Below are 27,740 nucleotides of genomic sequence, written 5' to 3' on the forward strand. Positions count from 1 at the left end.
AGGCACGAAAAAAAAACAGAGAGAGACGGAGGGAAGGCAAGTTTCATGCGCTTAGAGCAGGGATTTATCGAGGACTGAATTCACTCTCCAGGCTCGCGGTTTCCTCATTCTTGGATGAACCACAAGATTATCTCGCCCATGGACAACCGCGAGTTGAAGGTATGGCTGTTGTCTACTCATCATCCAGCTCGTTGCTTTCGTTTCTTCTACATTACAAACGCGAAGAGAACTTTACCAGAACGACAACCATTGTGATAGTGACTTGATTCTAGCTTTATCCGAGCCTCCAAACCTGCTCCCCCATAATGGATTTCCTCGCCCTATGTCCGTCTGTAAACCCCGGCGTCTTTGCACTCACCGTTCTTCGTGCTGTGGGGTTCTCTTCGCTAGCTAAGGCTTAAACATAACCCTTAGAACAAGTCCGACTTAAGGTACTTTTGACGAGATTATTTTGCAATACAATATATGCTACAATGTGTAGCGAATGGAGGATGCAGATTCCTGCAGAAATAACATCAACTTGACTGTAGGTTCTAGTGCTCGAGTGGAAGGAATTTTCAATAATTAGAGCAGATCGGCAAAAAAATGTTGCGGAACATGTACATCAAAATGATCTCGTAGAGGATGTAGCTTGCTTCAGAAATAGTCGCATACATTGATATTAACTTGATTATAGGTTGGAGTGCTTGAGAGTGGAACAGATAATCAATGATTGGAGTCGATCGATTCAAGAAATGCAAACTCAGAATTAAGGTAACGCTTGCGAAAGTAATTACTCAAAGCCATTGAAGAGGTTGGACGAAGATTAACTTTAGCAAATAAATTCATGAGACGGTTTAGACAATCAGACACTACATGTAGTTAGGCCCGCGAGAGAGAGAGAGAGAGAGAGAGAGAGAGAGAGAGAGAGAGAGAGAGAGAGAGAATTCACAACAATTTGTCCTACAGAAATGGTTAGACATGGCAATGTTGGATCTTCAAGAATCGAAACAAGCAGAAGCTGCAGCATTGGAACAGACAGGGGTGCTTTTGGAAGAAAAAGAGCTTTTAAGAGAAAAGTTGAGAATACACCTCGATCTCTGGAAAATAGACAAGAAACAGCTGGAGGAATCGTTGACTAGTGTAAGTGACACCATTTCTCACCTAACATTCTCTCAATCTGAGTCGCTGCTTAGTTTGCAATTGTACATGGGGGGTTAGTGCACACGTTAATGTCTAACTTATATTTACTTTATTAGCGGATATCTTCAATGTACATTTTGTTTCCTGTAGGTAAAGAGCGATCACAACAGCAAAATTATTGCTCAGGCTTATGAAATTGCTAGTCTCAATATTTCGATTGGTTTTCATCGACAGGAAGCTCTACGCTTCAAGCTGAGATGGGGTCAGTTTGATGCATTTGTCCTTACAAGCAGCTGGGCATAATAAAACAATTTCCAATTTTGTGATGGTCAACCATACTGTATATTACCAGAGTTATTTAGGGATATGCATGTGTGCTATGCTTACATTGACCGTTTTGTGCATTTTGCTATGTAGAGGGAGCGTTGGATGACGTTGATCTTTTGTCTTCAAGGCTGCAGGTTCTTGGTCTTCAGCTTCAAGAAAAAAAAGTATGGCAGCAGTAAGAAACTCTTTGCTTTATATCTATCCCTGCATTGTTTCCATTTTGGATTACTAATAAGCATGGTGATGGAACTGGATATGCAGAATCAGCTCCATGAAACAAACAAAGCCTTTATAAGGAGAGAGGCAGGTTTAAAGTCTCAATCGACTGAGACAACACATGAAGCAGAAAAAACTCAATCAATTCAACATGTGCTTGAAAAATTGAGGAAAGAGCATAAGGTAGAGGTTGAAAGACTAAGGGATGAGCAGTACGCTCTTAGCTCAAAGCGAAAGCAAGAGGTATCTGCTCTGGTAAGGGAGAAGAATTTCGTTTGGGATCAGTTGAAGAGGATGGAGGATGATTATTGTGGTCGCCTCAAGGCGAAAGGAGAAAAGCTTAGAATTGCTGAAGACAATCTGCTGAAGCTTCAATCTAGGGTAGATGAATTACAGAAAGCCCATGATGATAAGACAATTGAGGTAACAGTTTTGCAGATAAATGTGCAAGCAGTAGAGCAAGAGCTTCATCATCTTCGGAACGAACTCTCAAAACTACCGTTGGCAGGTTGCAGTGTCAATGAGAAAGACTTGAGCACCATAGTGTCAGAGAACTCAAAAGTGTCTCTATTGCTCAGTGTGCCAAACAGAATCTCCAATCCAAGTAAAGAGGGTCCTAGACAGATTGATTTGGAACAAAAATGGCAAGACGTAGAAGCCAAGGTACTATTGTGAACATTGTGTTTTTTCTTCTTTTCTTCCCTGCTCACGTGAGCATGCTTTGCATGTGACATGTGGTCCTAAAATATCAACAAGATTGTGAAATGGGTAGGTCTTAAAATCAAAGTACTACTGTGTATGCTTGTTTTTTATTGTCTCTCCTCCCTGTTCATGGGTGGACATTTGCAGCTAAGCATTCCAGAAATCTTCAGGTTTTTTTATGTGTAGTTGCATTATACCTCTCCTTGCTCCTTGCATAGCAATGTACTCATTTGCATTTTCATCACATTTCCCTGGTATGAGCCTTGAAGGTTAGTCCACTTGGGACAGTTAGTATAGTTAGTACTAAAATCTAACTTCTATGACTCCTTGATAGTGTATGGTTGTACTTTCAGTCAAATCTTTTATGCAGTACAACTTCGTGCCCTCTCCCTTCACTCCCATCAACAGTGGTATCAGAGCCAAGTTCTCAACCTTGATTCTGCCATCATCCTCGAGTGCACTTGCTGTCCCATCGTGGAGATTCAGCCACCCAGTCCAGGAGGTGCCGCCACCTCATTCAACTTCAAATCTGCTCACTGCTTTCTATTAAAGGCCACTCCCCCCCCCCAACTTCATCATCAGCCACTGAAGCCAACAAAGGCAGCATAGAGCAAGAGTTCCCAGTTTTCAGTCCAGCCCCTTGCTGGTCCTTTCGTGCTCATCTCTGAGCTTGTTTTGTCCACCACTTGGTGGAGGACTACGATCTAAGTCTCTCTCTTGTGTATGCTGTTTATGCTCTATTGTTTGAGTGAGGTATTCAATGCATCATTGAGTGTGAGATGGAGCTGCTCCTATTATGCATAGTTCGCGAGGTTAGAGAGAGTCTTTCCTCCGTTTCCATCTAGACATTCACACATCGAAGGAAGGAGTTGTTCTACTCGAATGTGACTCCGATTCGACTTAGGTTTGCAGAGTTCTGTTCCATTTGCCGCAAGCTCTATTTGGAGATTTTACTGTGTGAAAATTGCAGCAAACATATCGAAGTCAGAAACCTCTTCAGCCACTGCTCTTCCTTCCTTCTCTAGTCATATTCCTTCTTATACTATCCCTGACTTTGGAGAGTCCAGGAAGCTGGATGGGACCAATTATCCGATCTGGAAAGTAAAGATTCGGAGTCATCTTGTGGCTTGGATGTTGTGAAAGCTCACAATGAGAATGAAGGCGAAGTTGGAGGATACAATAGACATCAACAGGAGGATTCTTGAGCTGGTAGATGTAGGAACAAGAATGGAGAAGAATTATGAACACAAGAGAACAAGAAGTGAACACAAGTGAACTCCAACTGAAATATTCAACCAAATGAAGTACAAGTACTTGGTATATATAGTCTAAGTACTAGAAAACGCTAGATTCGGAGTCATCTTGTGGCTTGGATGTTGTGAAAGCTCACAACGGAAATGAATGCAAAGCCAGAGGATATAATAGATATCAATAGCAGGATTCTTGGGTTGGTAGATGTAGGAACAATAATGGAGAAGAGTTGTGAACACGAGAACAAGAAGTGAACACAAGTGAAATCGAACTGAAATGTTCAACGAAATGAAGTACAAGTACTTTGTATATATAGTCCAAGTACTAGAAAACACTAAAACTCTAAAATAGACTAAGTCCACTCCAAAAATAGAACATACCTAAGAACTAGAAAGTAGAACTACATGTATCCTGAAAGTAGGTCAATAGAAAAGATTTTGGAAATATATAAATCTTTAAAGGGTTTGCAACTTATATTTATGATGATTCGTTCCTCAGTGCTCACTGAACATTACTGTGTGCACTTTAGACTCAAAAAATCAGTAATATAGAGACTAGTTACAAAGTTCAAACTTTTAACTACACTTTACTAAAATATTAATATAGAATTTAATCCATGATCATCCGATGGTTTAGGTAAGTTATAGATGAAGTACTTCACGTTTCAGCTCCCAATCCTTTTTCATTGGCACTTTCCTCCACAATGAAAGACCGCGAAAAGTCTAGATGTGCCAATATTAGGGATAAGTCAAAGCAATTTCAGATCTGAAATGTGCTTCCTTCAACAACAGGAAGGTAGAGATCTGTGACAGGAGTTGCCCTTTTTGCAAAACAGTACATAAATTGTCTCTTAAGGCGCCCAAAAAATCCTATGCTAAATAATATTGCATGGCTGTGGGCATTACCTCACGCATTCCACCTTTTCTAGGGACCGCTTCAAAGGTATGCAAGCTGTAGAAGGCATTATACAGGCTGAAATAGGCCCCAGGAGCGTAGTACTAGCGCATCGATGAGTTCTTCATGAAGCTCGAGTTGAATCAAAGCCATCGGATGCAACTCTCTACCTCTTTATAGAGGGGGGATAAAGGTTGGTTCTGATCCTATATGTGGCCCGCGGGCGATCTGATCCTTACCGGTGATCAGAAAGATCTCTTAGGTCAAGAGGCTGCTCTTGAAGGGGTTCAAAATGATAGTCCTAGGATCTCTCCACTATTTCCTTGGGATTGAGGTCAATTAGAACAAGGGCAACATCTTCATTTTATAGGAGAAATATTGTTGGGAGTTGCTGAAGCGGTTTCACATGGAAGATTGCAAGACAACAGTGACACCTAAGGAGACAGAGCCAAAGCTGAGTATTCATGATTCATCTCAGTTGGTGGATGCATGTGAGTATCGACGGTTGGTGGGCAATTTGCTTTACTCAACCAACATAGGTCAGACATCTCCTTTGCTGTTGGGGGGTTGTGTCAGTTTTCTATGAATCCAAGGGAGAATCATTCAAAGGCAGGTCTACGAATGTTGAGGTACTTGAAGGGTACTTGATTACATACACCACATGAAATGAGTTAGGCACATTTTGTAAATCATATTGGGCAGGTGATAGCGACACTAAGCATTCGACAACAAGGTATTGTTTTGTGCTTGCATCAGGGGTCATCTCTTGGTTGAGCAAGAAACAACCCTCAGTTCTTTTGTGAATAGAGACGGAGTACCGGATGTGAGATGTTGTGGCTCATGTGGATCCTTGAGGATATGGATGTGACTTCAAAGGAGGTAACTTTGGTTATGTGTGACAACCAGAGTTGCAATGCCATTGCGAAGAACCACTCGTTTCATGCACGGATGAAGCAAATTGAAGTCCATTACCACTTTGTACGGGAGCTCATGACGCCCGCGGAGAACCGTGTGTTTCATGCACAGACGAAGCAAATTGAAGTCCATTACCACTTTGTACGAAAGCTCATCATTGGTAACGTCATGGAGTTGATGCATTATTTGTTGCCGACAATCTTTTCAATGTACCTACGGGAGCAAATGGAACACCTCATTCGACGCATGGGGATCGGCCCACAGTGGCATCATTGAGAGGGTGTTGGAAGTCAATGTCCCCCACCTATGAGCCCCCTATATGAGGAGGACATGGGGGGCATATGGCCGTGAGGGGGAGGGATCATAGGAGTAAACATGGGGCTGAAGCAGGCAGTAAAATGGCTGCGCATCAAAGGTCCATGGTGGGTTGTATGGGTGCAGCAACAGCAAGGAACAGAGCCCTTGGTAGCCTCATTTATTGGCTGCCCAAGCGGTCGGCCAATAACGAACCAAGTTGGTCGGCCAACTAGCCAAGGTCGGTCCAGTCCTAATAGAACCAGGCCACCTCTAGGGACTTCAAGGCTTCTATAAAAGGCTTCCTCCCCCCTCCTCAAATCATCATCAAGCACTGAAGCCTGTTGGAGTCAGACTTACCAGTTCTTTTGATGATATTCTTTTGGAGGTTGCCTTTCAGCTTGTCAGGATTGCAGGCTTCATGGAGTGGGACAGGGACTCACAGCGGTATCTTGACCCTGATCCTCTTCTCCTTGCGTTGGGGTCTTGGAGACTCTGGTTATATGGTGGTTTCCCTATTAGGTTCTTGCAGTGGGACCCAGGGAAGTGGGAATGAATTGATGAGGGGCATCGAGAGAAGAGCTTCCCCTTCTTTCGCTATACAGTTAGAAATGCTCGGAGATTGTAGCTCAGCAGTAGAGGTTGGAGGCCCTCCAGAGCGCCTCACTGGGATAGTTTTCAAATTTTCGTAGTTGTGTGGAAATTTTTTTGGCATAGGCTCTGAAGATCCCTCAGGAATAGAAAGATCACTCTTTTCTTTTAGCTTTCTATTCATGGAGGGATTGCAGTGAAGCTTTGGAGATCCAGGTTCGGGGCTGTCCTACTTGTCCTCGTTGTCACATTGCAGTTGAGTCCGTACAACATTGCCTTTGGGAGTGCAGACAGGCGAGGAGGATCTAGAAAGGTGTTGTTAGGATTTTCAGTATCTTTCATACAATACCTTTCTATATGACTTGGGGCTCAGTGGCTTGGCTATCTCTTACTATTCCTTGAGTGTTTTTCGAGACATGGCTCTCATTGTACGGCCCTCCAAGATGTTTCCTTCACTCCTTTTAGAGCTGCTCATGCCTCAGTAGACACGTCGTGGGAGATTCTGGCTAGCATTGTAGCTTGGCATATTTGGAGAGCCATGTGTACATAGGCGATGGAGGGTATTCAGGTTCACCCTTCTCACGTTATGGCCAGTTTTTGGACTGATACAGTACACACTCTGATGGCCATATGGGCAAGCATGCAGGGATCCTCCAGAGCAGCTATTGCCAGGAGAGTTAACTTTTCAAAGTTTGGAGAGGATCTCCTTTCTTCTCTGAGTCTCCCTTAGGGTTGAGGTGCCACTTTCAGTCTTTTATTAGCTCATTTTGAGATGTTTTTTTCCCTCATGCATTGCATGATGTATTCCTGCACTTGAGCTTGCTCTCGCGGTTTTCATTCATATTTAATGAAGTAATTTTTATGGGGAAAAAAAAAAGCCCAACAAGGTTGAAGGAATAACAAGAAAAAATATTTTTAAACATTTTCTTAGGATAGTTATGGGATTTTGGCTTGTTTCCTCTCCTACTCAGACCAGCGGTGTTTGGCAGGTTTCATTCATGAGACACTTAGATACCGCGAGAGGATACTCCGAGCACGAAGACAGGAGCAGACTTCTTCCTTGGTTGATCCCTCTTAGAGCTCTATCACGGAGTTCTTTCAGCTAGATCACATGGACCCCCACGAGACGAGGCCTCGACATGACCGTGACCCAATAGCTCAGACAGAGGGTCGACACATAGATCACACTTGGGGACATCCCCTCCCCTTTTAGAGTCGGAGCCCAACCGACGAGGGTCACAATAGCCTTGGTTAGACGCAGAGCTACGACCAAGAGACGTGCTAGGACCGCACCTCTAAGTGGCCGACAGCACTCTATTGCCAACTTCATGCTTCCATTGCCTCATCCATCTTGATATCTTGCTGCTACCGATGATGATGATGATATTGATGACGATGCTGAGATATATAGACGACCATCGACATGACTATGTTGTACTTAGGACTTAGTATTGCCATTTTGCATTTTTGCATTTTGCATTGGTATGGACGCTCGTTTAGTAGCTCCACTACCACAGCTTGTTGTATCAGGATTTTCATAGTCTCATAGACCCATCGGTCTTCCGAAGACTTTAATAAACTTTCTTTCTTTCTTTCTTTCTAAATCTATCTGTGTGAAAGGAAACAAGATCTGTGGTACAACCGAAATCATACTAAATTGTTCCCCCAATTATGTGTCAAAGAGAAATAAATGTGTGTGTGTGTGAGAGAGAGAGAGAGATTATATTGTACTTGCCATTAATTCTATTTGCATTCTTTAGAGCAGGTCACCATTTCACTTTTAAGAAAGCTCACTGAGGTTCTGTGTGCACCTTGACTTTTTCAAATTTAGCACCTTCACAATTTGCATCACTAATTCCTCCTCTCTTGGGTTTCTTAATTTAGCCTTCTTGTTCTTACTCGGGCAGGATGACGAGGCAAACAAAAAGCTGCAATTTCCAGCATTGGACATCTTAGAAGCTGAAAAGCTTATGCATATGAAGGAGGAAGAGTTGAAGAAGGCCAGTAAAATAATGGAGGATTTGAGGATGGAAAATCAGAATCTACGAATGCTGTATGCTGACTTGGAAATGCAAGTTAAAGATAAACAGGTAAAGTTACCAACTAAAGTAATGAGTTAGCAATGAATTGGGGAAAGACAAAGGGAAAGCACATGTTGCCTCCTTTCACTAGAGTAAATAGTTACAAGCTGGATGGGATTAAGATGCAATAGGAAAATCTCAAATGGACAGATGAACCTTTACTATAACAATGGTAATAATCTCGTGGTAAACATAGCCTTGTGACAGCTGATTTATTGAAACCCTAGTTGCATTTAGAACATTGAAGTATAGATAACAGATTCCAGAAAACCATCTCCCAGATTTTCTTCTCTCCCTCTCTTTTGAAAAGGGATCCCTGACCTGTCTTTCATAACCTTGGCCTTGAGGGAGAGGTGCAGGTGGAAACTCAGCCAAGTATCTACTGGGCTGAGTGATGTCATCTGACATCTCAAAACCTTGTCCATAAGGTTAACTCTATCCAGAGTTTTCCCATAAGTTACCAGAAGAAATCCTCATTCCAAGGATCATACTTCTTGTATTGCTTTTCCAATAATTACGATCTCTTTGAGAACCCAAAATTTCTCTATGTTCATTGGAACATAGAGCCTTAGATTGTGTTCCCTTCTCGTGCTCAATCCAAGCACAAGATCAGCTTGCTGTGTTTCTTTATCAGCTTGCCACTATGCAAGGAATCCTCACTTCAGGATATCAAGCATTAAAAGGTCTCACCCAAGATTCATAAAAAGGTAACATGATCAACCATACAATATTCCTTCAGAACAGCAGGTTGTCCAACAACCTTTATTGCTTGTAAAACCCATGGCTAGTTAGTCAAATCCATGACTAATCAAATCATTCATTGTGCCTTGTATTAAACCCACTAACCTTAGTCAATCCCAAGTAAGACTGCACATCCCATACTACGCAGCCCCGGCCAATCCGGCTGTTGTTAGGGAGACATTGGTCTAAACAGGTTTTAAGACCATAGAATGATTTAGGTTAGGGACACAAGTTGATCTCAATAACAGCATTTATTTGGAACACGAATAAAATTCAAAAGCAATGGAAATAGCACAAAAGTTTCCATTCAACAGAGAAGCGAATAAGACATTCAAGGCAGGCAGCATCAAACATGGACAAAAGTAATCGTCTATTATAAATATTTGTGGCATACTTAGATTGACCATTACAAAAGTAGAGCAAAAATACTATACTCTATTCCACCCTTAAGTTATAAGATGGTGGTTTGATAAAATCAGTAAAATTCTTTGACTCATTCAGCCCACCCACGGGTGATCAAGGATGAATAGAAGGCCCTTGTAGTGGGAGATAGACTATCCTCACTCTCTCTCCTGCCCAATACTAACTGCAATTGCAGGATGATGCACTCAATACACACAGTGAGCTGTGGATGCGAGAGAGAATCAGAGGGAGAGAATGTAGTGGACCTCTGAATCGGAAATAGAATGATTGCCCAAAGGGCTGAATACAAGTGTATGGAGGGACTGAAACCCTCATTGCAAAACTAGAAGACTAGACTACCTAGAGGAGGTGAATCCTCACTAGATCCTTGAAGAGGCTGAGGCTACCTTGTTGGTCTGCTGCGGGGAGGCCTGACTGTGCTGCTCTGAGGGCTTGAAGGCCTGAGGAGTGGATGAGAAATGAAGGCCAAAGGGCTGCTCTTTATAGGCTTCCTTGGGTCTCAAAATAGACCGACCAGAATGGCCGACTGTAATGTTGCCCACCACTGACTAGGTTGACGTGGCACCGTCCAGTCCACGTGGCAACCGGCTGGCTGCTGAGGTGGCATTGCTGACGTGGTGCCTTTGCCGTGATTGCTGCTGCTATGGCTGCTGCGTGGACTGCTGCTGTGCTGGTTGCCTGCGTGGCAGTCTAGTATGGCCAGTGGATGCCCGTGACATCCCCTTTTGTTGAAACTCGAACTAGGGTAGAGAGAAAGCCGCCTTGTAGTTTGCAAGGAGGTCTGGATAGCTTGCGCAAAAATCTTCCGCCATCCATGGTGCTTCGTGGGAGCCCTTGTGTTTGAACTTGACGGCGTACAACTGTTGTCGATTTCCTGTTCCCCTTTTGAACCGATGAAGTGAAATCTGCTCTGGTTCGACGATCTTGGTCTCATCTACAACTTCAGGCTGCTCCACATCTGGTACTATGGTGAGTGTCGGACCCATATATGGTTTGAGCCAAGACACATGAAATATTGGGTGCATGGTCCATGTCGAAGGTAACTGCAACTTCATGGCTACATCGTTCACCACCTTGATGATTGGAAAGGGTCCAAAACTTCGATGAGAAAGCTTCGGACATTTCCTTCCAATCTGCTAGAGACGTTTCTTCATGATCCGCAGATAAACCCACAGCCCTTCCTTGTAGCTTACATCACGCCTGTGCTTGTTGGCTTGCGTTCGGTAGGTCTCTTCAGCTTTGGCAATGCGGTCTTTTACAAACTCCATGATCTGCTCATAGGTCTCTGTGATGCAATCGGCTTCGTATACCTTCTTGGATGTCCTGGTGAGAAGGGATTTGAACTTCTTGCCGAAAGCTGCCTCATAGGGAGTCCGACCCATGCTGGAAGAATGGGTGTCATTGAGGATCCCTTGAACTAGGGGTACGTATTGTTCCTAGCGGGACTGAGCATCTGCAACATAGCATTTCTCGAAGGCTGAAAGAGCTGTTGGAGTAAAGGTGATAGGTTGTCTCCTAGCTTTTACCTCCTGTAAAAGATCGGTGATGGGTATTGCAAATCTCGCCAATTCCTTGATATGCTTCCGGTAGGCTCGGCAAATGCCCATAAACATCCGGATCTCTTGTGTTGTGGTAGGCACCTCCCACTCCATAATATCCTTCACCTTGGCTGGATCCAGGCGAGCACCTGTTGGATTGATGATGTAGCCCAAGTAATGTACCTCTTCCAAGAAAAAATTGCTTTTCTTGGCGTTGATGTATAAGTGGTTGTCCTTCATGTGAAGAACCAGACTTTTCGAGAATGCAAATGTGTGCAATGCATGTAGAATTTGAATGCCAATTGGTCCTCTAATGGGGAAGAGTGCTCTTGTGAGAGTACTTGTTTCTATTTTTGACCTACACATGCAAGGTGTGTGAGAGATGGCGGATGAATGCAAGGTGAATGAAAAATACTATGTGAGATTCACAATGAAAGGGTGATACCCTTTCATTAATGTCCCTTGAGATCACTCAAGTTCCATCTTCCCATTTACACCTATCCTTAGCCTATGGCCCATGCATCTACCATTCAATGCACCTTAATGCACCCTTCCCTTCCTATTGCCCCTAGGACCTAGACACGTGTGTGCACATTTTTATTAATAGAATAAGTATCACATGTCCAAATTCGATGCTGTCTGAAGCAGTGGCTCCAGCTCGACTAGTTCTATCTACTGAGATGATCCACTGTCATAACAAATCGGTCAATGTCCATCATAAATACATATATATGTTACACCATTGGCGTATAATATATAATAATGTTTTCAATGTCTACTAATCATAGATTAGTGATTTCTCTTGTCATGACACTCCCTCTTGATTGAATGGGCAGAAGTCCTCTTCTGGATCCTCTCTTGTCTCTTTCTCTTGTGTACGCTTCTCTTTTACTTCTGCATTTACATCTCCTCTTTATAATTTGCAAATAATCTTCTCTTGGTAGTACATGATCTCTTTTGAATCAGAACTTAAATTTCATCTTCAAGTTATGGTTCCTCTTGATGCTGAATATTCAAAATGCAGAAGTACCACTGCAGTGCCTCTTCAATATCTCTTCATACTCAGAATTCTCTTTTGAATACCAAGCTGCTGAAATCTCTTTATAGTAACCTGCTCAATAAGCTGAAACATATTCTCAACAAACTGGTGAGTATTCAAAAGATGTTTTCTCACCCAAATGTGTTATTGAACTAGGTAGACCTTGGCTATAGATGATTTTGCGATGGAGAGCTACTAAGTCTAGAAACTATAGACCTTTAATCTCTTTTTCCAACTCTTCTATTTCAGCCCTATTCCTCCTATCAGATGCTTTAGGATGTGGTTGGTTGTTAACATTTTGTACAATAGCTTTCTCTTTTTCTTTGTTGAAAGGTTTCCGAGGATTCAATTTCCTCTCAGCAATCTCAGCCAATTTAGTGAGGTCTTTCAAGGTGGTTGGGTTGAACATTTCAACCTCATACCTCACTTTTGGGCTTAGGGCTGCTAAATACTTCTTCCTTCTATCATCCTCACTCTTCTCAGGTAACTCTAAAGAGAGTTTCGAGAACCTAGCTGTAAATTCAGCGTTACTCTCGTCATCGAATTGCCTGAACCTTTCCCAGCGGAAGGTCAATTCTTCTTCATGCCTCGAAGGCATGAAAATGGCCTTAAGTTGCTCTACAAATTTGGATCATTGAAGAATAGGCTCTTTTTCCGTTTGTGATAATGACCACCACATCAAAGCATCCTTCTATAGATGCAGTGTGGCAAGAGCAAGCTTCTCGTGGTCGGTCTTATCTTGATGGGAAAAATATAGCTCAAAATGGCGAATCCAATTAAGGATTTTATCTGCCTCTCTTGTTCCATCATACTTTGGGAACTCTATTCTCTCTCGAGGTTGAAATTTAGCTCTCTTTGAGGGGGTATTTAAATCATCATCCCCAAAATTCAGCACTCTCTTAGTCCCTAATTTTGTCATAATGGATTGTTCAATCATATGGCTAAGCTGAGAAACCAGCTTATCAACGGGAGACTCCTCTCTCCCTCTTGCACTTGGATTATAATCCATGTGTATGGGATTTTGAGTTAAAGGTGTAAACTCAGCGCCTTGCTCTTGGATGGACTTATTTCTCCCTTCGTTTCTAAAGGAAAACTCTCTATCAAGAGATTCTTGAAGGAGAGATGAAGGTAATTCTATACGTGGGTTATCATACTCAATATGTGTGTAACTCTCATCTACATTATCCTCTTCTCTCTCCCTATCTCCTTCTGATAGTGGAGGAAAAAGGACAAGTTCATTATTAAATATCCCTTCTCCTCCCATTCTTTCCTTTTAGTACTACAAGAGAGGAAATGACTTGCTGTAATTTCAGAAAAGGGGTTTATTTTACAGCAAAAGTCAAGTGTTGTAGAGTTGGTGGTACTTATCTGACTCCCGCTTCGCTTGTGTCAAAAAACCACTTCAATTGGTCTCTTCTTCCTTCTCTGTTAAGCTTTTCTTCTGGTATTTCTGCTGTAAACTGGTGCGCTCCATTTGGGCTACTTATTTTGAGTGGATTGGAGCTCTAGATACCGTTATAGGGGGTACGTGATGGGTGGATCACCCCCTTAAAATCTTGTTCCAATCCGACTTTCCGTTTGGGAGAACCGGGGAGGGGATCTCTTTTTCCCAAGGTTTAAGGGTTTTAAGGGTCTATTCGCAAGGGGGGGGAGTCACCCTGTTAGGACACCCCGTTCCTCGTCCAAAGACTTGAAAAAACAGAGAAAGCCCTTGCCTCAGAGTTTCAAGTTCAACTTTGCTTGCAGATTCCGGATTCAACCCTGCTTTTAGATTTTGGAGTTTGCCAAGTCCTCGTTTCTTGCATTGAAAGAGGCAAATCTCTAAGCGTTCAGCAGCCCTCTTCTTGCGCACACAGGTTTCGCCTAGTGGCCTTGCCCTCCTCAAAGTTCTTCGGGGTCTCATGCGAGAAGTTTCGTGTGCGTTGCCTTCCGCTCGGTGCTTTGCAAAACATGTCTTTTCACGTCTTTTAGAGGTGCTCTCCCACTATGCCTTCCGCAGCACTCCTCTGTGCACCACCTTCTCATGCAGCTCCCTTCCGTGTTTGGCTACTGTACTGCATGCTTGCGCCTTGCCTCATGGCAAAAGATTTTCAGAAAACTCCCTAAACAGTTCACAAGGATTCAACCTTGTAGAAGATCTATAGTGAATCGTCTTCCCCCCTTCTTATCATGCACAAATCTAGTGCTAGACCTAGGAGTGATCCAAGGCTCTCAAGGATTCACATGGCTTCTCCGAAGCCTCGGAGTATCTCCAATCTTGCACTCAATAAGAAGTCCCAGCCCTATGCACAAGTTAAGGATTCCCTTGCGCAAGCATAGGAAAGGCTTAAAGGGATTCCTCGAAGCTCTGTCCAGATTTCAAAACCAAGAAACGCCAATTTGGATGTCTTGAGGGCCAAGCAGAGATTGCCCAATAACCTATCCTCCAATCACAAGCTTTCCAAAGCTTGGCACAAACTTGGAAGGTGAAGGCACCAAGGTCCTATCTAGATCCTCGACCATGAAATCCAATAGCAAATCTCTCGCAAGATCCATATCCTAGCTAGATCTTCTCTCGAAACCTCATCTGGAGAGATGACGAGATCCATCTCTGGCGCACCATGGCCTAGAGACTCCCCTCAGAGTATGAGGTGGGATTCTTCCTAATATGGAGTGGCTCTAATACGAATTGTAACACCCCTCACCGGGTCTAGTCAACCCTATACCTTGGTGAGGTATCTTGGACTGCTCCATAACTGGAAGCCTAAATTGAACACATGATGAGTGTGCAAACAACCCATTCGGGTCAAGGCATCTGTCCTAGACTCAACCCATAAGGGTTGACGCTAGCAGCTCACCACCCAGTCGTAGACTTGTCCGAGTCACCCTCGAGCTAGAGGTTTAAACCACCTTGAGAGAAACAGCTAGCATCAGAGTCCAGACTTGCATCCCATCTTTTCCCCTAGTTGTTTCTCCTTGGCCAGTAGGTCTTGGTCTCTCAGGAATGCATCCTCCTGTTGACCCCCACGATTGAGCTCCTAGCCTATACTTATAGGCTAGGTATCTTGCTTTGCCTTTAGCCCTATTCTTAGCTTAGCTACTCTAAAGCAAGCATCCCTTGCTTTATAGTTAAGCCTCAACCCAATTTGGCTTACCTTGACTTGGCTAGCACTCCATTGCCAAGTATAGGAGGCTAGCACACTTGTAGTGCTCTAGACCTCTCTATTGCTAGCTTAGGTCTATCCTTAGGTTAATCCTAATCCTTAGTTAGATCCCACGCTGCCCTTAGGTTACTACTTATCCTTGGTAGACCCCACGTTGACTCCCCAGGTCTAATCCAAGACCATGTCAGCCTCAGCTTAGGATTTGCGAAGCTAGTTACATCCTCGTGGGGATGTAACAGGGTTGGAGTACAGGGTTGGAGTGGAGGCGGAAGGAGAGGGCTGAGGGCGCCTAGGAGGGATGAAGGAGTAGTAACCACCTAGTGATTTGAATACAAGAATGTGTATAAATGCACGCATACTTATACAAAGTTCAGCCTCCAATCCTTTAGCCTTCCTTCAGCCTCTGCTCTGGAATAGATCCAGGATATGCATGCGCTCATTTCGAAAGCTTTTTTTGTGCGCACTATTTTGTATAAGGCAAAATAGATTATAAGCAAGACTGGCATTAATGATGAGGGCCGTGGCTAGATTATGGCTTTAAGGGCTTGTAGGTGATGAAACAAAGTGATACATGGACAAGCTTGAAGTACGTGATAAAATTCCAATATAAAGTGTCATTGCAGATGAAGGGCAAGTCAGAATTCTATTTAATATTTTTCCTCAGTGACTACATTCCTTCCATTCTAATTGTATGCATGATGCTCTTTTTTTTTTCCCCAAAGAAAGAAACCTTCTATTAATGCTTGAAAGCTTTCATACAAGACAATAGCTCCGAATATGCTGAGTACGGAAAAAAACCAGAAAGGTTGAAAGAAAGAATCGGCTTGTTCTAGAGAAACCCAGCTCATTGCCTAGGGAATCTCTGGTATTGGGGCTAAGTTCTAATAGCCAAGTGGGGGGACTATACAACCAGTGAATCCCTCGCTTGTTGGATCTCCACGTCCTGCAGGAGGTCCTTTGGAATGCGAACCCCCTTCTAGGGGAGACCTCGACGGGGCTGATCCAAGTGAAGTGCTATTGGAGAGTGGTCTAACATTGTGGTACCTGCCAGAATCCTGATAGAGTCGCCTGTGTGTAGTGTCCAATCCCCAACATAGAAATGGTCTAGTCTCTCAAGCAATTCATTGTGTCTCCTCTGCTCAAGGGAGAAGAGGAGGTTGCCAAGTGTCTTGCTGAAATTTGGTTCTCTCCATGGGTCTCTGCCACTGATCATGAAAATGAACTGCTCCTAGATGCTACGCTTTGCTGCTAGCATCTCATAGAAAGAGGCATCGCGTTGCCCTGCTTGTCTTCCTCGAACTCCAAGTTGTTGAAGTCACCTCCAACAATCTAGGAGTCTACATCCGGAAGACAATTTGATAGCCTCCTCCAAAAGGCCGGGCCGTGTTGTTTGCACGCTGGGGCGTACACGTTCAGGATCCCAATCCTGGACTCTCCCGTCCGAACTCCCATCCAAACTGCCCGTCCTGGAATGAGCTCGCCTTGATCGTAGACCTCTGGAGCCAAAGATTGTGAGACTAAGATACAGACCCCTCCGCTCTATCCTACTGCGTGGGACCACTCCTAATGGCAATGTCGCATTGAATCCTCTGCAGAATGACAGCGAGGACAAGTGGGATCAGCCCCAAATCGTGATCTCCACAGGTTCACTGCAATCCCTCCATGAATAGAAAGCCAAAAGAAAAGAATGATCTTTCTATTTCTGAGGGATTTCCAGAGCCTCCTCCAGAAATTTCTATGCAAATCTGCGGTGATGAAGAAGCTTTTCCAATGGGGGGCTCTGTAGGGAATCCAACCCCTACTGTTCAGCTGAAATGTTCAGCTGAAATCTCCTGGCATTACCAACCGTGAAACGAAAGAAGGGAATCCCCCTCTCTCGGTGCCCATGATCTATCCACTCCCACTCTCCTGGGTCCCATTGCAAGCACCTGATAGATGCACCTCCATATAACCACAACCTCCAGGATCCCAAGGCCAAGAGTAGAGGGTCGGGGTCTAAGTACCACTGCAAGCCCGCTCCATGGTCCACAAAACCAGCAATCCTGACAGGCTGAAAGGCAACCTCTAGAAGAATATCATCCTTGGATGTAGAGAGTATACCTCCATCCCCAACGTCAAAGACCAGTGCATCTTTCTCGAGACCTCGAAGAGCGATCACCTGTAAAGGAACTGTTGTCCTCGAAAAAGCTACCATCCAAGTGATGGAAGTAATAGGCAACTCAACTGTCCATTCCATTGGGATGGGTGCATCTATCTGCTGAATCCTGCATGCTACCCCTCTGAGGTGACTCACGGATTGCAGTCTCTGATGCTCAGGTAGCCTGATAAAAGCCTTCCAAGTGCCTATTGTGTAGGCGGGGCCTCTCTCCCATTTAGACCATTGCATGTAATGGGAAGTGCCCAGTGGTCTGGCATGCTCGTGAAGTATACTATCATTCCAAATGATCGGCTGCCTATCAATCTCTTCGACGGTAGAAGGTAGAATCCTTCGAAGAGTGTTCCTGAAGCTCCCCCAAGCTTTCGGGATGGCAGTCATGAGAGGAGAGACATGAGATCTGAGAGGGGCGGAAGTAAAAATCCAGCGAGGACTGTCCACCCAATCATCTCCCAAGGTTGGTGTGCAAGCTTGAATGCGTCCAAAAAAAGAAATCCTTCCAGGCATGAGTTCCCTTATCACCACCTTACAAAGCAATGCCCTGCACTGCAAGTCCGGGTCAATGATATTAAGGCCCCCTTCACATGTAGGGAGAATAATGGTCTCCCAGGCCACCCTCGTTGCAACATCTGCTGTGCCATCAAGTCCACTCCATAAAAAATTACTGACTGGTCTAATATGAGTGATGCAATCCCTAGACCGGCACCAGCAAGAACACACAAACCAGGCGGTGGCCAATAGAACCTGGTTCACTACCACAACTCTAGATGCAAGGTCGAGTTTGACAGAGCTCCATAAAAGGATCTTTTTCCTTATACTTTCTAGTATTGGGGCAAACTGTTGTGCTGGAGAGATGCCCAATCCTACCTGGCATCCCAAATACCTGATAGGAACACCCCTCTGAATCCAAGAAAAGCCAATGTCAACTCCCCAGCCTGGAGTGTCCACATCACTAATCCAAAAGCCAGTTAATGTTGTGTGCCCCTGCAGCTGAGCAAAAAATATCCAAGGCTGTCCGGAAAGAATCAAGTGATTGCGAAGAGGCCTCAATAAAAGTAGTAGTGTCATCAGCCAACTCATAGTCAAGAAGCTTCTGCTCTTGTCTCAAGGGCAATCTCAATCCAAAAAGCTCAGCTTGCGATCTAAGGAAGATACTCATAGCTTCTGCCACAAAAAGAAAGAGGAAGGAGGCTAAAGGGCATCCCTGACGAACTGATCTGAAAATCTGAAACCTATCACCCCTTACTCCTCCAATCAAAACCAGGCTGTGGGCTGATCTGTAAAGGGAGGCCACCCCTCTAATCCAAGCACCTGAAAATCCAAACCGTAGAAGAGTGCCCTCAAGAAAACCCCAATCTACTCTGTCATAGGCTTTCTCGAAGTCCAGGAGTAGAACTGCGAGTCTTTGCCCGCTCTGCATAGCCCACTCTATGGCTTCCCGAAAGGAAAAGATATCATAAAAAATGATCCTGCCATGCACAAAGCATGTCTGAGTATCATGGATGAGGTATGGAAGAAGGGGCTATAATCGGATGTTGATCACCTTGGCAAGGATTTTGTAAAGAGTGCCCAAAAGAGTGATGGGTCTCCAATGGGATACAAAATTCCTGTTGCCACCTTTCGGGATAAGGTGAATGAGTCCCTCGGTCAGCGAGACAGGCATCTCACCCGAGTCCCAAATGCCTTGCGGGGCTGAAGTAATACGATCACCTATCATATCACAAAAGGCTATTAAAAAAGGAGTAAGACCATCGGAACCAGGGCATTTGCCCTTATGAAGGGCGGAGAGAGCAGTCTTGAATTCTGTGTTGGTAAAGTGTGCATCAAGTGAGCATAACATCTCTGGGGTGACCAACACAGGTAAACTCTGCCCAACTTCATCTCTAGCCACATCTCTGGCTTGTGTGTTAGGATTTGCGGAAAGTAGGGAGGCATAGAAAGTTGTCGCTAAGTGCATGACGGTCTCCGGATGGGACTGCAAAACGCCGTCAGAGTCAATAAGCTGCCTGACACTCTCTCTACTATGTCTGGGACCAAGTGTAGAGAAAAAGTGTTTATTGACTCTCTCTTCCATCTGTATCCAAAAGGACTCCCGTGCATGAAAGGCATACTCTGCTCTCTGATCAACCAAAGTTTGCAAGTGAGTCCTTGCCGCAGCAAGGCGCTCTTGTATCCAAGCATCTGATGGTCGTCTCTGCTCCTCCCTCTGTAAGGTTGCCAATAGCCGGCGGATACCAATCTCTCGCCTGAGTATCTCACCTCGCCGAGCACTAGCAACGGAGTGATAAAAGTCGTTGAACAAGAAGGCATCCCAGGCTGCTCTCTTGAGGGAGTGGATACCACCTTCTCTGCCCCCTTTCTTATTAGAAGGTGCCTCAACCATGTTGAAGTCACCTTCAATAATCCACAAATCCGCAACGTCAGCCCACGAGAGCAACTCTTTCCAAAACAGAACACGGTCCCCTTTGTTGTTCGGAGCATAGAGGTTGAGGAAACCAACCTTACGTCCGTCAATCAGAAAGTATGATTATGATACTTGGATATCTCTCCTCAAGTTTTTCCCAAGGATGAAGACTTATGGATTGTTTAAAGATCCATTCATTGAGCCATTGACAAATGTGAAATATATTGTGGGAGATGTATTGTATGGAAACCTTGTTGGATTTATAAATAGCTCCATGTATTGTAACCACCAAAATAATATATTTCCATCCAAAGCTATGGACACAATACAACATAGATAGATCCAGAGTCCTACCAATGGTGTGTTTCTTTGATCCCTGGAGGGGGTTATGGTACCGTGTCTAATGACCAAAGGGAGAATAGAATCTGAAACTGAAATGCATGTACCTCCTCTGGTTCCCAAGGCAGGAAGCCAAAAAGTCCGGCCTGAGAGCAGCTTACCTGACTTGGAGCAATCTCTGACATCCAGTTTGTGTTCATGAAGAAAAAGAATGTCTAGGGAACCACCTGAAGCATTTGGATGGAGTTGATTTTTGATCAGCTGTCTGCGACAGTGATGAGGGATGCCGCTCAATCCCTGTATATTCCAACTGGCTATCCTCATCGATGGAAGGAAGTGGGTTGGAATACCTTACCCGACCCCTTCCCTCTATCCAAAGAGGGAGACACTTGTACTGGATCTTAATAAAAAAGTGCTCCGGACGAGGTGCCAACAACCTGGGCTGCTGAGGAGGGTACAGCCTGATCCAAGCGTGGAGTCGAACAAGGCTCTTGAACACTAATCTCCTCTCGAGGCTCCAAGGGGGTAGCCTCCGAAGAGGTGGATGCGTGAATTGAAGTAGAGGGCCTAACCGCGACCGGAACCCACCCTAGGCCAGAGGTGGTGCAGGGTGCAGAAGGAACTCGAGTAGCCCTAGGAGGGGGGGGAGCCCGTGTCTGAGGCTGTGCCTGTGGAGCGGTAGGTCTTGCTCCTGCTCTCTGTCGTAAGCTAGTACGAGCTGGTTGCTTTCTGGGCCTCTTTTTCTTCTTTGGGCAATCTTTGGCGAAGTGCCTCGAGGATCTGCAAATCTTGCATTGGTCCTGCCGACCTGCAACCTCAAATCTCTGGCAGAAGAAAGACCCATTGGGTCGCTGTAGCATGATGTGGTCATCTGAAATATTGGGGTCTTGGACAATGACCCTAACCCTAGGTACCCCATCCATCCTGACCGCCTCAGCAGTCGAAGAAGGCTCGCCAGGAAGAGGGGGGATCTTTGCTACCACGCCAAACCTCTCGCCAATAACTGAAAGAAACCTCGTCCCAACAAACGAACATCCTTAAGGTGGGGGGCGAGCTCCTGAGGAAGTGCCGCAAGCATCCAATCTCTAGCTTGTGACCTGGAGGGGTGGGAGTCATGAATGCGTGTGAAGAGAGTCGTGGAACACTCATGCTCCAAGTCCTTTTGCAACTGCTGCAGCTCGTCTTTTGAGAAATTGACAATTCTCGTGGCCGGTGTGAGCAGAGACGGATTGATTGAATGGGAACCCATTCGTCAATCGAGGTGTGTTGGCCGATTCAAACACAAAAAATAAATAACTCCGTTCGCTTTCCTGAAACCCAGGAGACCCCTATAAGAGAATAGGGGTACTCCAGATGAAGGAGAGGGTGAAGGAAGAAGGGAGAGACAAGAAGAAGCCAAGAGGCAGCAAGGAGGAGGAAGGGAGAGGAGGGGAGGATAGAGCAGAGGAGGAGTGGAGGAGAGGGGGAGGAGAGGAGGAGTAGACGAGAGGGGAACGAGGAGAGGAGGAGTGGAGGAGAGGAGGGTGGAGGAGAGGGGAGGAGAGGGGCCGGGAAGTGGAGGCAAAGAGAGAGGGGGGGGGAGCAAGGAAGAGCAGGGGGAGGGGAGGGGGTAGGGGGGGTCGTGCAAGCAGCAGCGCGGGGGGGCCGTGCAGGGAGGCAGCAGCACGCGGGGGGGAGTAGGCTGCAGCGGGGGGGAGCAGCAGCAGGCGCGGGGGGGGGTCAGGTTGCAGAAGGTAGGAAGGGAGGGGCAGCGCACAGGGGAGAGGGCAGCGTGCGGGGGAAGAAGGGGAGAGAGGGGGGAGAGGAGGGGGCAGCGAGGACGGAAGGGAGGGGGCAGCGAGGAGGGGAGCAAGAGGAGCGGGGAGCAGCAACAGCAGCCTTCACAATCTCTGTACTACTAAGCTTTTTGACATGCGAGACAAGCTGAAATGTAGGCAGCAGTGTCATTTTTCATGTTAGGCCAGTAGAAAAACTTATCCATGGCTGAAAAAGTGGCCACAATACCCCTATGACCAGCATAGGGTGGGTTATGGCTTTCCTCCATCACTTTAGATCTAAGATGCTTTGTGATGCTTTGTGATATAGTTTGTTCTCCATGAATAAATAGCCATCCCTGATGTGGTAGGCATGATGGGTGCCTCCATCTTTCAAATGTGCCCATGGTTGAGCAAAATCAACATCTCCCTCATAGAATTCTTTGAGGGCTGTTAGCTCATCATGATAGGGAACTGAAATATGGTGAAGCCGTGGTCTACGAGAAAGGGCATCAGCCACTACATTCTCTTTTCCAGGAGTATATTGTATCTGAAAATGAAATGATTGCAGAAAGGTAGACCATTTCATATGTCTCTCTCTGATCAGATGTTGAGTTAGAAAATATTTAAGACTTTCATGATCAGTTTTTACAAGAAAATCTATTCCTAAAAGATAATGTTTCCAAAGTTTGAGAGCATGAATTACAGCTAGGAGTTCTTTTTCATAGATATCATGTTGAAGTTCAGCATCTTTTAGCCGTCGGCTTTCAAAGGCCATAGCATGACCATCCTGGGTAAGAGAAGCCCCAAGGCAATCGCCACTGGCATCAACTGCTACTAGGAATGGTTTCCTTAAGTCAGGGTTGATAAGTACACGAGCTGTAGTCAGGGCATGCTTTAGAGCATTAAAAGAGTCCTTTTCTTTTTGGGTCCATCTAAACTTCAGATTTTTCTTAGTGAGATCATGTAGAGGAGCTGCAAGTTCAGCAAAATGCCAAATAAACCTTCGGTAATATGAGCATAGGCCTAGAAAAGACCTTACCTCATGGGCATTCATTAAGTCATGCCACTCTACAATTCTCTGTATCTTGGTTGGGTCCATACGGACACCTTCTCGTGAGATAATGTGACCAAGATAGTGAATCTCAGGAAGAAAGAACTCACTTTTCTTCTCATTGATGTGAAGAGCATTTTCAGCTAAGATTTGAAATACAATCTTTAGATGCTCCTTGAGGATGACATCAAAGAAGACGGCAGTGAATTGTCTATAGTTCTTGAACAACCGTTCCATCAGCCGATTGAACGTGGTTGGGGCATTGGTACGGCCAAATGGCATTACCATATCTTCATACAGGCCAAATGTGGTTCGGAAGGCTGTTTTATGAATGTCCTTAGGTACAACTCGTACCTGATGGTAGCCACTCTTAAGATCTATGCGGTTGAAAATTTCAAATCCTCCTAAACGATCAGAGATATCGTCTATACGAGGAATCACGAAACTATTCTTAATCATCTGTTTGTTTAAGGCTCTATAGTCTATGCACATCTTGAAGGTTTTATCCTTCTTTTGGACTAGTAAGACAAGAGAGCAGAAAGGAGAACTACTGGGTTGGATCAATCCCTTGTCCAAGAGTTCTTGGACTTGCTTGAAGATTTCATCTTGTTGAGATTGACTAACTCTATATGGGGGTCTATTTGGAGATGAAGACCTTGGAACTATGTCAATTTTGTGATCCTCTGGTCTCTCAGGAGGGAGGTGACTAGGAAGTTCCTGAGAGAAGCAACTAGAGAATTTCTGAAGGAAATCTAATCTTTCTTTTGTGAGAGGATCTGACTTTTCTTCACTTGGTTGCTTATCGCGTACAAACCACTAGAAAAGAACATACTCCTTTCTGAAGCAAATTGGGAGATCGTGCATGACTTACCATAGGAATGGTGTTTCCTGAAACTCCCGTTGTAATGCTCACATCTCTACCCTTATGTTGGAGGGTTAGAATATTTCCTTCGTAATTGATTCGGGGGTTCACTTGCTTATGCCAGGGCATGCCGAGAGTTACATCTGATCCTTGAAGTAGTGCCACCATGAAGGGTAGATGATCCAAGTACCCCTGGATGTGTACCCGAAGGTTGCTGATGATGGGGTATACCTTCTCTTCTTGGTTCTTGAAGGCTGTAGTTGCCTCCAAGGCTTCTCCTTTATCCTCAGGGGCTATCCCTAAGTTCTGTGCCATCTCATGAGAAATAAAGTTGTGAGTAGCTCCAATATCGAACAAAAACAAAGCGGATTGATCCTTTACCTGACCTCATGTTTTCAACAAACTATGGGTGTCATTTACAGCTCACTTTTTTGGAGGTGCTTCCACCTTGTTAACTACCAAAACTGCCTTTTTGGGGGCTGCTTCTTTGTTGCTGTTGTTTTTGGCAGCTTGAGGGCATTCGTAGAAGTTGTGGCCTCGCTCGCCACACTTGAAACACCGCCCTTCGGAGTAATACTTTTGCTTCTGTTGTGGAGACAATGAGCAGAAAGTGCGGGCTGCTTTTTTTGAAGGAGGTTGGCTGGCTGACTTTTGCTCTTTTGGTGCGTCCTTTGCTGTCTCCTTACCCTTTTGTTCCTTGGAAGAGATTCCCTGGGACTTCCGCTTGTTGTTGTTGTTGCCGTTCCGCTTGTTGGAGAAAGACTGTTTCTTCTCCACCTTCAAGGATGTTGATGGTGTCTTCGAGAGAAGTAGGAGTGGCAATGTCGACCTCATGCTGAACGACATGCTATAGGCCAGCAAAGAACTTCGTTTGCTGCTCTTTTTTATTCTTCCTACTGAATGCTTGAACTTTTAACAAAGTATCCTAAAAACGATCAACATACTCACTGACTTTCTCTTCTTGGCGTTGGCGGAGGATGTCCCACTGCACCATTGTGTCTCTCTTAAACTCCTTAGGTAGGAAATGCCTCATCAAGTTCTTCTTGAAGCGCTTTCAGGCGTGGGCTTGTTGTCCAGTGTTGACCATAGCTGCCCACCAGAGTGAAGCACGGTCTTGCATGTGTAGGACGACAAATTGGATCTTTGCCTTGTCTTCGTACTCGTCCCCCTAAAAGAAATACTCGAGGTCTCAGATCCAGGCGAGCAAGACCTTGCGCTTGTCCTCTCCCTTGTACTTAGTAAACTTGAAGAGCTTATCTTCAAGAGGTATCTTATGCTTTGCATACCTTCGTCTCCGTGGACGTCTCGAAGGAGATGGACTCCGATGATGCCGTCTACCTCGAGGAGGGGAAGAAGAGGATGATCTTTCCTCCTTGTTGGAGTTGGTGTTGTCCGCACGGCCTCTTCCTTGGAATTGGGGCCCTATGTCATGAGATTTTGCTTGGTTGCTTTCCAGCACTTGAACCTGTTGAGCGATGTTTGACAAGAGAGCACTCAACTCATGCAGGTTAGGAGGAGGGTCAGGTCCATTGGCTGCCATGATGACAAGATGACTCAATGAAGGAGAGACTCAACAAGAGAAAGCACAGAGTACATGACCACTGCCTAAGCTCTGATACCAATGTAAACTACTCGGTGCTTTCTATCAATTCAGACAACGGATTTTGTAGAGGCGTTTGAATGAAATGATTGCGAGTTGCCAAACACATATACTTGAACTTAAGAGATTGCAATTAAGCTGGAATTAAGACTTACACAGCTTAAACACAAAGTGACATCATTGGAAATTGCAATATGATTGAGGGGCCAAGACGGGCCCCCCTCCTTATCCAGGCTCACTTTATTCTTGAAAATGGAGATACAAGACCAAGGTGCAATGCACCTTCCAAATTGATGAACTCAGTGAAAGCCTAGGACAGTGTACTTTTAGTATGCATGATGCTCTTAAACAGCTCTTGATAACTTCAGGTGTAACGAATTATGATGCTCTCAAACAGCTCATTACAACATTAGGTGTTAACAAATAATTTGCAAAACTGTAATGAAGGATTGCTTCTTCTTGGATTCTGAAAATTTGTATGGCCTAATTTTTTCTAAAAATGTTGCTTTAGCAGGTGCCTTATTACAAATTTTTGAATGCCTTTTTTCCCCCCTCAAACATGCTGGTGAATAATAGCTCTTTTCAAGACAGTAATATGTCTTCGCTGTCATTTTCATTGACTTTAATGCATCTGATCTTATGACAGCGAACAACCATTAATATTACTCACAGATTTCATGCATTGCTGTGAGGGCAGAAACCAGAGAAAACCAATCACAATTCTGCAAAAGATGGAACCACTCGTAACTTGACTGCTGAGCTGGATGCGGTTGCTACTGTTATTAATCAAGCACATATCAAGGCATGTCTAAACAGCTACATTGATGGTGGGCTTTTATTATCAAATACTCATAGCATTCTGCAGAGTTTCAGATTTAGCATTGTAAACTGCCAGGTACAAAAGTCTTGAATCCACTCTCAACATTTGTTCCTGGGGTTTTTGACAGCCTACTGAATGCCATGTAGAGAGGGATGTATGCGGACAAACCAAGATGGCCAAGAAGAACAAACTTGGTTTTGAAGGGAATGTTGGTGAGAAGCAAAAGTCTCAGAACACGAGTAACAAAATGAGTGAAGGCAAACTTAATGGAAATTCTGTGGCCAAAAAGGTATGTCACCTTGACAGTACTTTCATAGTGTCTTGTTAACCTCTTTTCGCACTGCTAATCTGTTCTTTAGAATCTTCAGTCTCTGATTGTATCGCAGGGTAATTCAACACATTATCAGTTAAGAAGCAGGACTTATCAAAACTGGAACAAGGAAGCAAATCATGCACCTGCTAAGGTACTTAATATATGCTTATAATCAATGTCAAGATATGCTTTCTAGTGAAGCATAGGAAATGTTTTGAGTTTGCAAGTGACACACAACACATCGGGAAATGTTGCTTGTAAACACCATTGACCACTGAAGCACTTTTTTTAATGAAGCACTTTTTTAGTTGTATCTCTCACCTTGCAATACACAGTTATGTTGTGTACTGACTGAAGATTTGTGAAGCCCAGATGAACAGTCTGAAAGCGCAGACAGGAAAAAACCATTTGGGCAAGACTAATTCATTTACACAGCCCAAGCCTCTGAATAAAGGTGTAACGGATAGAAGAATTCAAGTAAGCTAGTCCAGTTTTCCCTTTTGGGGTTTGAAAAATATAAAATAGCAATTAATGTAGCGGACAGGCTGCTGATTGGTAATTCACGCCAATCTGATACTGCAGCTTATTGTGTCTAAGTCTCAACCGGTGTGCCATAGTGATCCACCTGCACATGGTAAGTACAAGCGGAGGGAACATTCTTTTGATAGAATCACATCTGAGAAGAAAGGACGATTCATATCTTTTGAAGGGGATGCCAGCGTGTCTAAGGTATCATCGAAATGGTAACAATTAGAATCATATTCTTCATTTTCTGATTGGCAATCGAAATGCGCTTTGATAAAGTGTAAGCTTAGAACGTGTCTTTGCTAAATCATTTGTGATATCTTACAGAAGATTCTTTGTCTGAGAAATCCAAATACTGAAGATCAGAAAGGTGCCAATGGACAAGTGGATCCAGACCAAGTTTCTATGTCTAGGGACAATTCTTTCACGAATCATTCCAACAATCTTGAAGTGGATGTTTGTAGAGAAGCGGAAGGGAAATACACGAATCCTTTGTCATTGAACAGTCAACAAAACATGAAAAATAGACTATTTTCATCTGTCTTTGCTATACCAAAAATTTTAACTTCAGGTCCTGGAAGCTAGGTCTGAGAACCAGCTGTAGATGTATGAAGCTCAAGGGTATAATGATCTTAGC

General features: G+C 44.4%; 1 protein-coding gene across 8 annotated transcripts; it reads left to right on the forward strand.

Annotated features, from left to right (window-relative positions):
* Positions 1 to 2: 2 nt before the first annotated feature.
* On the forward strand, positions 3 to 27,740 carry LOC147884302 (cytomatrix protein-like protein). 8 transcript variants are annotated; one of them, XM_087398709.1, is made up of 13 exons: positions 3 to 159; positions 677 to 753; positions 949 to 1,122; positions 1,273 to 1,384; positions 1,540 to 1,613; positions 1,711 to 2,328; positions 8,220 to 8,402; positions 26,143 to 26,272; positions 26,412 to 26,554; positions 26,634 to 26,729; positions 26,951 to 27,055; positions 27,161 to 27,307; positions 27,431 to 27,740. In XM_087398709.1, exons 2-13 carry the CDS (start codon positions 709 to 711, stop codon positions 27,686 to 27,688), a joined length of 2,085 nt encoding a protein of 694 aa, XP_087254835.1. In that variant the 5' UTR covers positions 3 to 159; positions 677 to 708; the 3' UTR covers positions 27,689 to 27,740. The 8 variants fall into 8 exon arrangements, with proteins under 8 accessions (XP_087254835.1, XP_087254834.1, XP_087254836.1 ...); XM_087398708.1 differs by lacking the exon at positions 677 to 753; XM_087398710.1 differs by lacking the exon at positions 677 to 753 and having other exon boundaries at positions 27,434 to 27,740.

This window comes from Dipteris shenzhenensis, chromosome 27, assembly GCF_047967505.1.
Source record: "Dipteris shenzhenensis isolate YYH24624 ecotype China chromosome 27, Dip_SZ_1.0, whole genome shotgun sequence".
Classification (NCBI taxonomy): Eukaryota; Viridiplantae; Streptophyta; class Polypodiopsida; order Gleicheniales; family Dipteridaceae; genus Dipteris; species Dipteris shenzhenensis.